This window comes from Oncorhynchus gorbuscha, linkage group LG01 (genome assembly GCF_021184085.1).
Source record: "Oncorhynchus gorbuscha isolate QuinsamMale2020 ecotype Even-year linkage group LG01, OgorEven_v1.0, whole genome shotgun sequence".
NCBI lineage: Eukaryota > Metazoa > Chordata > Actinopteri > Salmoniformes > Salmonidae > Oncorhynchus > Oncorhynchus gorbuscha.
In genome coordinates, this window is record NC_060173.1 from 43,423,810 (window position 1) to 43,437,053 (window position 13,244).

At 41.6% G+C, this 13,244-nt stretch overlaps 1 protein-coding gene across 8 annotated transcripts in view; it reads left to right on the forward strand.

Moving 5' to 3' along the window:
* The window catches only part of ntrk3a (neurotrophic tyrosine kinase, receptor, type 3a), a 286,833-nt gene extending 273,840 nt beyond the window's left edge, over nucleotides 1–12,993 (forward strand). For 4 of the 8 annotated variants that reach the window (XM_046353608.1, XM_046353635.1, XM_046353626.1 and 1 more), the window contains 3 exons: nucleotides 1,608–1,613; nucleotides 1,991–2,149; nucleotides 9,463–12,993. In XM_046353608.1, coding sequence (XP_046209564.1) covers nucleotides 1,608–1,613; nucleotides 1,991–2,149; nucleotides 9,463–9,648 — 351 coding nt within the window. In that variant the 3' untranslated portion in view covers nucleotides 9,649–12,993. Of the gene's footprint in view, nucleotides 1–771; nucleotides 955–1,607; nucleotides 1,614–1,990; nucleotides 2,150–9,462 lie in introns of those variants that run through there. The other 4 variants (XM_046353618.1, XM_046353644.1, XM_046353653.1 and 1 more) reach the window with 2 other exon arrangements.
* Nucleotides 12,994–13,244: the final 251 nt, after the last annotated feature.

Genomic DNA, 13,244 nt, shown 5'->3' on the forward strand with positions numbered 1-13,244 from the left:
CTCACAATGACGGGATGTTAATTGCCTAATTAACACAGGAACCACACCTGTGTAGAAGCACCTGCTTTCAATGTATTTTGTATCCCTCATTTACTCAAGTGTTTCCATTATTTTGGCAGTCACCTGTACAACCTATGAATCTTGCAAATATCATAGAACTGTGGTAAGTCTTCCAAACGGTATGTGAATTTGTATCATCCTCCTGTTCTACTGTTTTGGACACCAGCCTGCATTCTAGGGTGTGGTGTACCATGTAGTGCCAACAACATTGGTCTGGTGAAGAACAATCTGTCCACAGGAAGTCAATAGTCAGGGGTTCAGCAGAATGGAAAGAGTGTCAGGTCATTGCAGCAGGGATACCAATTCACTTCTGAGTCCCTTGCAAATGTACTAGGAGAAGTCATAGGGACTTCCCATGACATTCTGCCCTATTCCCTGTCAAGTATTGATAATGAGGTAGGGCTGGGATTGAATCAGGAGATGGTATAGTAGGGTAGAGCTATGACAAAGGTGAGGATTCGAGGTAAGAACATTTAAGTTGATTTTACAGTGGATATTAGGGTTGTAGTGTGGATTGCATGATAGACAAATAGCCCTTTCCCTAATGTGCCAAAAATGCATTAAAACTGTTATGCCCTTCTCTCCACAGCACACACACATTTGAAATCTCCATCTGCCTTATTTACAATAAGCTATATGGGTTATTTATATGATTTAACACATGAAAACATTTTATTTTTGAAACATCCTGCCCTTTTTTTCTCTTTTCAGCTTTGGAAGAAGATCACTAGAGTGTGGTAGTCGTTAGGCTTACATATTCACACAGGCTTTATGGGACCTGGTCCGGCAGACATTTTACCATGATCTCATTAATAAACCGTCATAAATCTTTAAAAAGGAGAGCAGGCGGACGAGGAGGAGGAGGAGGAGAAGGAGGAGGGGGAGAAGGAACGGGTGAGTATGTTGAAGATGTTGTAAAACGGAACAACTTATTATAATGTTCAACGGCCCAAATTGAACAAAGAAAACCAACAATACATAATCACCAGAACAGGAACGGATGCTATAATACACTGTTATTATAGATGGAGACCGTGGTAGACCGATCCTTTGTAGCTACAGTATAATTCATGTGGGAATGTAATGTAATGTTAACTTATTTTGTATTCACATGCTCCGTCAATACCTTGACCCATAGTGAGCTCAGTGCTAATGAGCTCTGTAATTAATATGCAGCTACCACTTAAGAGTTGAAAGTAGCAATAATCAGACATCCACCATTGAAACGTCACTCTTGTTCAACTCTTCCACAGATATGATTAACACAGTGCAATTTACATGAATAGGAAACCGATTTTGAAACGATCCTGTTGAGTTAAAGAGGAGGGCGCAGATGATTAGTACCTCATTGTTTTACTCTTCTAATATCTGGCAGTCAGACAGACAGTGGGAAGGGAATGCTGAGGGGAAGACATTTATGTTGCTGCATGGCTTGAAGCTGTCAAACTTCTTTTAATGGATCCTTTTTCCTTCCCTCTCTTGGCTCCATCTTCTCTTCCTCCTCCCAGCTGAGCCTCATTGACTCTTCTTCATCTTCTGTGTTACAGGGCTGTGTAGGTTTCCCTTCTTCTCAAATATTTTATAAGAAAAATACACGTTTTAAAAAAACAACAACTAGAAAAGACCATCTAGAAGTATTCGAAGTGTGTCTGCTGCATGCCTTTCGGTGAATATGTCATTAAAAAAGTATTCTTTACAGTTTCTTTCACATGTACAGTAGTTTTCTTTTTTTTCTTTTTCAGTTGTGATTTAACCTTCAAATCCCTTTGAGCCGTTAGTCCAAGTCTATAACGCTGTGTGCTGACATCTGTTGTTCTCTCTCTCTCTCTCTCTCTCTCTCTCTCTCTCTCTCTCTCTCTCTCTCTCTCTCTCTCTCTCTCTCTCTCTCTCTCTCTCTCTCTCTCTCTCTATCTCTCTCTCTTGCTTCCAGGTGGGGGGCCACACCATGCTGCCCATCCGTTGGATGCCCCCTGAGAGCATCATGTACAGGAAGTTCACTACAGAGAGCGACGTGTGGAGCTTTGGTGTGATCCTCTGGGAGATCTTCACCTACGGGAAGCAGCCATGGTTTCAACTGGCCAACAATGAGGTACTGTAGCTTACTTACAAGCTCTTAACCAACAGTGCAGTTCAAGAATGAGTTAAGAAAATATTTACCAATTAAACTAAAGTAAAAAATAATGAAAAGTAACACAATAAAATAACAATAACGAGGCTATATACAGGGGGTACCGGTATGCAGTATGCCTGTATTTTGGGTTTAGGAATGTAATCCAATATGAAGGCTGTTGACAGACCTCATGGGCCAATTGTAGAGATATTTCCTGTTCCGTTGGCCAAGCACACCCATCTTCGAATACTGCCATTTTTTTCTGCAATACAGTGATGATAATAAGCAACATAACCACCCAATGCAGTAACCTGCATTCAACAGTTGCCTTGGCCAAGACTACCATCCAGTACAGTCTCTTACTAATCCCTAGAATGGTGCAGTGTGAGATAGGTTAATTGGCCTATTCTTAGAGTGACCTTTGGGCTCAATATTGGACCAGAAGAGAAATCAATTAAGACGTAAATCAGGGATGGGCAACTGGCGTCCCACAGCTCCCCTTTTGAAGGCCCTCGGATCAATCCTCCCCTCAACTTACTGTTGCGAGTTAGAATAGTAGAATACACACGGTGTAATTTTGAAATTTGGTTGTGCATCAGCAGTTTTTCTCTTGTTATGCCAGTCACTAGGCAGGATTCCATTGACCCAGGTTTATTCGACAAAAGCAATGTGATAAGAAAATGTTTTTAAAATGCCACAGGAGGCATTCTGCCAAGACGGACAGCATTTTTATCTGTTCGACATGGGTGGATTTTTATTTTTAACTTTCTTTATTGCGACAAATGATGATGGAAACTGTTTTTCAAATAAATGATGATTGCCGAATACTTTTGAAGATACACGGGCGGAACATGTGATGTTATCATATCATATAAGCCCCACTCTACATTTCATTCTAAATGCCTACTGCTTGCAAAATCTTTTTTAAAAACATTTTTAATAATGTTTCTTTGCAGGACAACGATTGTGCTGACTTTCAAGAATGCCTGAATTGCGTCACTTTTTTTTCTGGTTGGCTGACAAGATTCGCCCTTCCAATTATTTCAGATCGACAGGAGTGTAAATTTCACCATGGCGACCGTAGACCGTGGCGATACGTTGATCGGCACATGAGAATACAGAAAATATTAGTCAATTATTGAATTTTATTCACGCTGGCTTTCGAGGGGGCATCTGAAACATAAAATAGATAGGTGGAAGGGATACAGGCTGTCAACAATTTATTCATATGCACATTTTGCCTCAATGGTTAATGGAAACACTTCAACCAATATTTTTTTTATTTGACACTAGGTTTTTACAAAACATTTTTAATTTTAGATGTGATGTCATTATATCCAGCAGGTTTTTATCAACACAAGATGGTTAAATGGAACCACCCTTGCAGGCAATTGACACATCTATTTTCTATGCAAACTCTCTACATGTCGACAAAAAAAACACTGGACAAGTTAATGGAAACGTAATTACTGATAGTCACTCCATTAGCCCATGTCAGCAAAAAAACATTTTTAGATTAGTAAATTAGTCTAGTAAATTAGTCTAGTGGCCAGCTATCTGAATTTAGTAATCGTGGTCGCCATTGATTTTGTTAGTCAGTCTCACTCAGATATTGTATTAAAAACTGCAGTCATTTTTTTCCCACTCCATGGCAAAATTAGTAGAATTGCATGAAATGAGTTACAAAATTGCAAAATCTTCTCTCCGCCCCATGGCAACATATGTAGTATTGTTGCAAACTTGCTTTAAAACTGCAACGTTTTCTCTACGCCCCATGGCGAAATTAACTGGATGTCTGTCTACTGTCAAGAGTGAGGCCTTTAAAATGTGTTTATGGATGTGGGTGAGTACGCAGACCCGCAAGCAACTGCGGCCCCTCGTGATGAGTTCAGATTAAAGTTGCCTATCCCTGACTTAAGCAAAGATGACAAGAGAGCAGCACCTACATTATACTAGTGTGAGCTGAGCGTGTTGAAATCAAATCATTCCCAGTCTCAACTCCCACTTACACACTAACACACACATGCCTTTCAGACACCATAAATCACACTAAAAAAATAAAGGGTAATAAGAGGTGAGCAGCCATTTTGTTGCAGGTCTTCCATATACAGTACATGACAGTAATGATAATGTGCAGTCATGTGCCACTGATCTTCCTCTCAAGCAGAAAGACATCACACTGTAGACATTGACAGAAGCACTATACTCATTTACTGTTCTGCAGCGACTTTGGTGAAATAGTGGGTTGCAATAATACACAGTGCAGACCACCAAACCTAAAGAAAGCATGATAATTAACATGTCAGAACAACACTGCTTGGGGTTCTAGCCAAACATCAGCATGTACAGTTTGACAGGGACATTGTTTATCAAATTAAGATATTTACGGCAGCATTCAGCTTTTCTAACTTGTCTTATTACGTTGAGAGCTGAAAAGCAGCATTATAAATCAATGCTGAGGCCAGCCATAGGTAGAGAAACAACAAGGTCTCCCACGCCAGAAGTATTTTATAAATATGAATTATGTGGAGGTGCTGTGAATGTAAATGTAACAAGGCTGGGCTGCAGTCTGGGGGGCTGAGGTGACTCACTGACTGAACGCCTGTGGAAAGAGCTCTTTGCCTTCGGGCTACAGTTGTGCAGACAGCATATCACGCTGATGACAACACAGCCTCTCACTGTTCCTAAAATAGACACAGACTGCACAACAAAGCTATCTAACGCAATTGTAATTGTGTAACCCTAGATTTAAGTAGTCTTATTTTTTGCTAAACAGGTTTCTGTATAATATGTAGCAATAAACACACCTGCTATCTAATCACAATGAGCAGCAGAGCAAAATAACATGACAGCATAAACAACATAACATAAAACTCAAGAGTGTGCCTAACTAGCATTGCAATCCCGTTATCATCCCTGACCTGTTTGACACAGCACAGAGTGGATTCATTGGTAATTATTAACATGATAGGTTATATTGTCTTTGACTGTGTATGTGAACCTGAAGCTATTCTCATACCCATTCAACAGAAAACACCAGATCAATAGGTTATCAATAATGTCAGGTTTTTGTTTAATTTTGAACATTCTATTCTCAGCTGGGGGGGCAGGAGCAGCCCACTTCAGTGCATTAGTGCGTAAAAACTATACCTCTTTTTCTCAATATTGACCACCATTAATTGGATATTTCATTGATGTAAAATAAAATCGTACTATACCTGACAAGCACGGTATGTGTGGTTTAGGTCATTTTCCATCCATTTTGATTGTGCCCACCCTCGACTACTCCATTGGTTTCCTGCATGTGGGCATAGCTGCAGGAACGAACCCCCCTCCCCCCCCCCCCCCTCGAGCATGCTATCTTCATGCTTGTGCAACACTTTTGATATTCTGGATGTCCCCTGATTGTCTATGCGATTAAAATGTGGGTCAAAAGGGGAATAAAAGTATTGTCAGAGTTTTTTGTTTAGGCTATGACATTGTAGTATAATTAATATGCAATGTTTTAGCTTAAACATGATAATCTGTTGTGTTGGATAGCAGATGTAACAGATATACCAGCCACCCCACCACTCTCTTTATTAAATCTGTGATAAATCTGGCGTGCACACCATACACCGCTTCCGAGTATATTCTTCGCTAATGTTCAGTGTCTGGATAATAAAGTACATGAGCTCAGGGCGAGGATCTCCTTCTAGAGAGACATCAGGGATTGTAACATACTCTGTTTCATGGAAATATGCCTCTCTTGAGATATACTGTCCCCGTCCATACAGCCAGCTGGGTTCTCAGTACATCGTGCAGACAGGAATAAAGAACTCTCCGGGAAGAAGAAAGGCGGAGGTGTATGTTTCATGACTAAATACTCATGGTGTGATTAACTCAAGTCCTTTTGTTCACCCGACTTAGAACACCTCACAATCAAATTCTGTATTACCTAATAAGAGAATGCTCTTCGGTTATAGTCACAGCTGTGTATATTCCCCTTCAAGCCGATACCACGATGGCCCTTTATGCAAACTGGAAACCACAAATCCTGAGGCCGTATTTATTGTAGCCGGGGATTTTAACAAAGCAAATTTGAGGAAAACGCTACCGAAGTTTTACCAACACATTGACTGTAGTAGTCGCTCTAGAAAAACATTGGACCACTGCTACTCAACTTTTCTAAATGCCTACAAGGCGCTCCCTTCGACATATCTGGTAACGACTCCATTTTGCTCCTCCCTTCCTAGAGGCACAAACTCAAACAGGAAGTACCCGTGCTAAGGTCTATTTAACACTGGTATGACAAATAGGAATCCATGCTACGAGATTGTTATATTCACGGGGACTGGGATATGTTCCGGGAAGCCTCTTAGAATAACATTGACGAATACACGGATATGTTGACTGAGTTCATCAGGAAGTGTATAGGAGATGTTGTACCCACTGTGACCTACCCAAATCAGAAAACGTGGATGGATGGCAGCATTTGTGCAACACTGAAAGTGAGAACCACCGCATTTAACTATGGCAAGGTGACTGGGAATATGGCCGAATACTAACAGTAACAGTATAGTTATTCCCCCCGTAAGGCAATCAAACAGGCAAAAACAGTGAAGTCGCAATTCAATGGCTCAGACACGAGACGTATGTGACAGGGTCCACAGACAATCATGGTCTACAAAGGGAAAATCAGCCATGTTGTGGACACCAACGGCTTGCTTCCGGACAAGCTAAACACCTTCACCCGCTTTGAGGATAACACAGTGCCACCGATGGAGCCCGTTACCAAGAACTATGGGCTCTCCTTCTCCGTGGCTGACGTGAGTAACACATTTAAGCGTGTTAACCCTCGCAAGGCTGCCGGCCCAGACGGCATCTCTAGCCACGTCCTCAGAGCATGCACAGACCAGCTGGCTGGAGTATTACGGACATGTTCAATCTCTCCCTATCCCAGTCTGCTGTCCCCACATGCTTCATGATGTCCACCATTGTTCCTGTACCCAAGAAATCATGAAGTGCTTTGAGAGGCTAGTTAAGGATCATATCCCCTCTACCTTACCTGACACCCTAGACCCACTTCAATTTGCTTACCGCCCCAATAGATCCATAGATGATGCAATCTCCATTGTATTGCACACTGCCATAGCCCATCTGGACGAGAGGAATACCTATGTAAGAATGCTGTTCATTGACTATAGCTCAGCCTTCAACACCATAGTACCCTCCAAGCTCATCATTAAGCTCGGGACCCTGGGTATACACCCCGCCCTGTGCAACTGGGTCCTGGACTTACCGACGGGCCGCCCTCAAGTGGTGAAGGTAGGAAACAATAACTCCACTTCGCTGATCCTCAACACAGGGGCCCCAGAGGATGCTGCTGCCAACCATTCCACCAGCGGTGTACAGAGGAGGAGAGGAGCACAAAGAGACATGAAAAACACCTCAGGAGACATACAACCATGCCTGCCCCTGCCAACACAGACTGCATATCTGCCAACACTGCCCCTCATCCAATAAAGTTTGTGGATCTCGGATTGGACTCTACAGTCACCAAATAATTCACCGTTAACTCAGTGGAAGTCATCATCGAATGCAATGGACAACCATAAGAACTAAGTAAGTAAAAGTAGGCCTGATTACCAACAATGACAAGACAGTCTACAGGGAGGAGGTGAGGGCCCTGGGAGAGTGGTGGCAGGAAAATAACCTCTCATTCATCTTCAACAAAAACAAAAGAGCTGATCGTAGATTTCAGAAAAATACATTTGGCTTGGCCCCTAAAACCCTCACAAACTTTTACAGATGCAAATTTAAGATTTTCCTGTTGGGCTGTGTCACCGCCTGGTACGGCAACTGCACCGCACGCAACTGCTCTCCAGAGGGTGGTGCTGTCTGCCCAACGCAAACTACCTCCCCTCCAGGACACCTACAGCACCCGATTTGTGATGTCGATGATCCCGCCCCGTTTCCCTCCTTTCACCTTGGTTAGAGGTCCTCTTTATTAAGCCGTACGTCATCTTCATGCAATTCCGTTCCGCTACTGAGCGAAGAGCATAGGGTTTCACCACAATACAAGACAAGATGAAGGAGCGACTAGTCTCATCAGAGGTCATATTAAAAATAAAAGTGATCTTTTCATTCAAGACAGGAGAAACATTTTGTTTCAAGTGATAATAAAACATCACTTATAGGAATAGGTAATTGTTTACAAATTGCTAGCAATCCCGTAAAGCCATCGCAGAAAACCACATTTTCATCTTGTTCTGTGGTTTGGTAACTTTTCACAACAGAGCCTTCAACCGTGGACGTTCCCCATTGAAATGAATGACAGCCGACGCAGCGGACTCCTCAGACGTAATGAATGGTGCATTAGTGGTCCTCGTCTGTCTTTCAGTCCATATTCAACTGATGGTCTTCTCATCTCCTAATGTGTAGCGTACCTACTAGCAAGCTAGTTAAATCCATCCACAAAGAACTTAATATAATCACTTATTCGACAGTGCACTCTGAAGAGGAAACAATGATACGATGTAGCCTAACAACATCACACGGAAACAGCACAGATGTGCTCTAGAAAAACTGCTCCTCTTATATTTTTATTCCAGCTTGCAAAAAAATAGTATTAGGAGGAAAATGGCTGTCTGTTCTGCCATTGTTCTCCTTCACACAAGGGCTCTCGCTAATAGCAACCCTAGAAGGTTTGACTACACAGTACACTCTTGTGCTAGGCTGCTATAAGATGGAAATTGGAAAATAATGGACCCACAATGTGGTATATATACTTAATGCATTGCTTAAATGGTGACCACAGCCCTCCTGTAAATACATTTCAATTGTGTTTCCAGCCTGCTCCATTGTAATTCTATTTTGAAATTCGGCAAACAGTGCAGCTTTAGGCTTCACCTGCCCCCCAGGTGCCCAATCGAATGTCCTGCAACCTTATTGTGACATGTATAGATAACAGCCTATACAGCTCATACACTCCTAATTCCCACCATACCCCAGAGGGATCACATGTAAAAATGATACATGTCCCGGTTTACATCAACAGGCATGTCTGACAACACTGCATCTGTGTGTTTGTTTATGCGCACTGCATAACCTTTCACTTCTAAATATTCCTTATGACCTGGACATTGTGCCAATGTAACAGTACACACATTGTGGTGCTATAGCCTGTGGGGTGGTAGTAAAGGTGATTAACCAAAACATCATTCTGCCTGTAAATGTCTCGTGGTGCACTTGGTAAACAGTATAATACTCTAAATTGGGTTGTGACCTCTTTCGCTCTCTCTCGCCCCCAGGTCATCGAGTGTATTACGCAAGGACGGGTTTTGGAGAGGCCACGAGTTTGTCCCAAGGAGGTGTATGACATCATGTTGGGTTGCTGGCAGAGGGAGCCCCAGCAGAGGCTGAACATCAAGGATATCCAGAAAATCCTCTATGCCTTGGGCAAAGCCACGCCTGTCTACCTGGACATCCTGGGCTAGTGTACGTTGGGGTTTGTCTATCTGTCTGTTTTTCTGTCTGTCTCTACCCAACAGATGAACAAAACCCCAGGAATAACCCAAACAACGAGCACCTTATTGCTCCACTGTCAAACACCTACAAAATGGGGATGGACTTAAGTGCCTGCTACTCCTTTCGATACACTGGATAACAGTATTTAAAAAAGCACTTTTACATTTTGTTTACCTGCATTTAAAATTGTACAGTTACTGAATACTGTATGAAGAGGACATTATTTCTTTTTTTGGTAAAAACAGCCTACTTAAAGTATTACACAAACAAACAAAAAAAATGCTAGAAAATGACTCAATTACAAAAAGTACACAGAAAAAAAAAGCTGAAAACCCTGGAAAAATGGTTTGCTTTTGGTATCCTGACAGCTTGACAGAAGATCAAACTCCCAGGTGATTTTCTTTTTCATTTTATAAATATATATTATATATATTTTTTATTTATTTTTATTTTCAAAGTGTGGATATCTGCCATGTTTCTTGCTAAGGGTACTGTATGTCACCTGTTGGAGATGACCTCTTGTTATTGGCAAGTCAGACAATTGGCAGGGACTTTTTGAAGAAAGCCTTACTGCACTCCGATTGGCTGGATCTATTCTCTGACTCTGGATCCGACAAGGCGATTGGCTACTGAGAGGAAACAGCTTTTCATTGAGATGTGGAACTCATAGGGAAGACAAGAGCCAACAATCAACACAGTCATCTTAATTTAAAATTGAATGTATATACTGTAAATTTCTATGTCACAAAAATATGTTAACTTATTTCATTTCCTATTTAGATTATTTTAGTTTCTTGGTGTGTTGTAATGGTGAGTGAATCCTATAGATATTTTGATAATCTTTCATTTGTGTTACTATTTTCTTCACCTGGTCAGTGTGTTGTTTCTGTTGCTTTTAATGAATTTAATTGTCTTATCATTTGATTTGGATATTTGAGTACAATGTGACCTTACGAGTCAGGATGTTAGGTTGAGACATGAACAGGAAGTAGACTGTCAGTAGCGTTAATCATGATGTGAGCTTCGACAGACTGAGCAGAATGCATACAGTTACAGTATGAATTTATGATGATCTTACACAGCGCCCCCACTTCCCCTCATTCCAGCTCACTGTTGTTCTTTCAGTGTAATCTAGTCTTAGATTTGCTCTCAGCCCCACATTCTGTGTCACCATGTATCTCATGTACATCTAGCCAGAGCAAAGAGCTATAGCTATGATATAGCATTATAAGCTGTCACTGGCTGTGTTCTGAAAATGACATTTATATGGCATTGTATTATACTTCATCTTGTTTTCCTGGTTGTGGATAATGTTATTCTACTGCCTTCAGATAGTCATGACTCTGATGTTTCAATTTCTGCAGTTTATACAGGAAATGTGCTACTAGACACTATACATTCATATAATAGTAGTAACTGCCTCTCATTTTCCATTCTCTGTACACGTACATCCAAGTTAAAGCATTATTGTAATGCAGGCTTGAGAATGTTTTCTTCTCTCAATGTGCGCAAGATTTCTGCAAACGATCCTTTATCTTTCTCAGCTCTCCCAATGTTAAACAATAGCAAACATGGCAGACCACAGCGACGTGAATTATTCATTACGTATTAGTGATGGAGCACTCTGTAGCTATGGGGGCTGTTTGGAACATTACGCTGTGATGACAAACACTGGGGCTTTGGGAGAAAGTGCTCCTCTCTCACGCTCACTCTCTACCTCCCTCTCTATCGCTCTCTCTCGCTCTCCTTCTCTCGCTCTCCTTCGCGCTCTCTCCTCTTGCTTACGCTGAGTAATGTAATCATTCAAGGTTGTGTTTAGTCTCAATAACACCCCAATGATAAATCCATAATTATTCAATGCTGAGCCAAACTGGCACCATGTTTTGCCTATCTGCATTTTTTTTTAACAAGGTGATATATTATTATGTGATCAATTTCATATTAACGTTTATGTACAGAATCATTTGCCTACTTCAACAAAAAATGTATTTTAAAAGCTTCAATATGAATTATCTGGTCAAACTTACAAATACTGTACTTTTCTTTCAAATTAAAAGTTCCTTCACGTTAGAATGGCGAGATACTCAAAGTTTTCTCATCTTTTTTTAGCAAGAAGTTGAAAAGTAGTTTTCCCATCTTCTACCTAATCACAACATAAAAAAATACTCTTCACCTTAATCTCTGATTTCACATCTACAAAGTTTCCTAGGTGCAACTGGCTTGGAAGGGAAAGGGACAGGAACATTTGTTGATCTGGTTTCCTATTTTATTCCTTGAGAGATCCAGTCATTCTCTCTGTATGAACGAGCAGGGATGGGGAGGATTGCAGAAGCTTTCAAAGACCGGTGTGTGACTCTGACATACTGTAGTTATGTATGATAAGATGCCTCTTCCTTTAATATTCCTGTCGTGTTTGAGGCCTGCTGCTTTCTGCTCTCTGCATTCAATGACTTTACAATTCACCCGGCTGTATGAGTCCTGAGCTCCCACACAAAGTCATGGAGATTTCCCCTGGTAGAGCACCACAGTACACTCCTCTCCTCCAGCCAGTGATTGTGGCTCCACTGGTAAACAATTCTGCCCTCTTCCTCTCCTAACACCTCCTCCATGGATGAGTGCACAAATTACAGACTGGTTATAATTGAAGAGAAAAAAAAGCCATTAGGGTGACTTAGGAGATTTTACACATCATATGCAGTGCACAGAGACTATTAGTGCCAGATTAGGTCCTAATTGGAAGGAAACAGACATGTCACTTCTAAGGTTGTTTCCCAAGCTAAGCTCCTATAGGAAACAACAGACTCAGAGCCTCATTTATTTACAATTTCCACACTGGATTGAGAATGTAGCTCAGTTGTTGAGTATGGCTCTTGCAATGCTAGGGTTGTGGGTTTGATTCCTACCGGGGACCAGTATGAAAAGATATGCAGTGGTTCTGGATACGCGTGTCTGCTAACGACTAAAATGTATATGTTCCAAGGTAACCTTGAGGGAAGGAACTTATAGGCAACCATGTAAAGAACAGTGCACATTGATAGTCTATACTATCATATTCAAATGAGATATACCATAGTTTGATAACAGTTACCGAAATAAAACATGTTCACATTACCCTCCCTTATAGCCCCCCTTGGAATGTGCCGTATAAATCCCAGTGTAGGGGACGTTGTGTTTTCAGAAGGTGTCAAGACATCACGGCTCTTGTCACTGTATCCTCAGGATGATTCTCATCATTAGGTGTGTGACTTGACTGAAAGGCCAGAGCCAAGCATTTTACACTCCATTTACCTTGAAGCTGATCAATGCTCAATGGCCCATGGACAGAGTACGCTTTAGTGCTGATGGTAGCAGCGGGAGGGGGGTAGACTGTGGACGGGGCGGGAGACTGGGTGGACGATTGAGGGGAGAGAGAAGTGGAGGGCGTCATGTCTTTATGTGAAGTCTATGTCTTATTTATCCATCAGAGAGAATAGAGATGAATTAGTTGTTTCTAAGAATACCGGAGATGGCCTCCACTTACCGGAGATCGCCTCCACTTACCGGAGATGGCCTCCACTTACCGGAG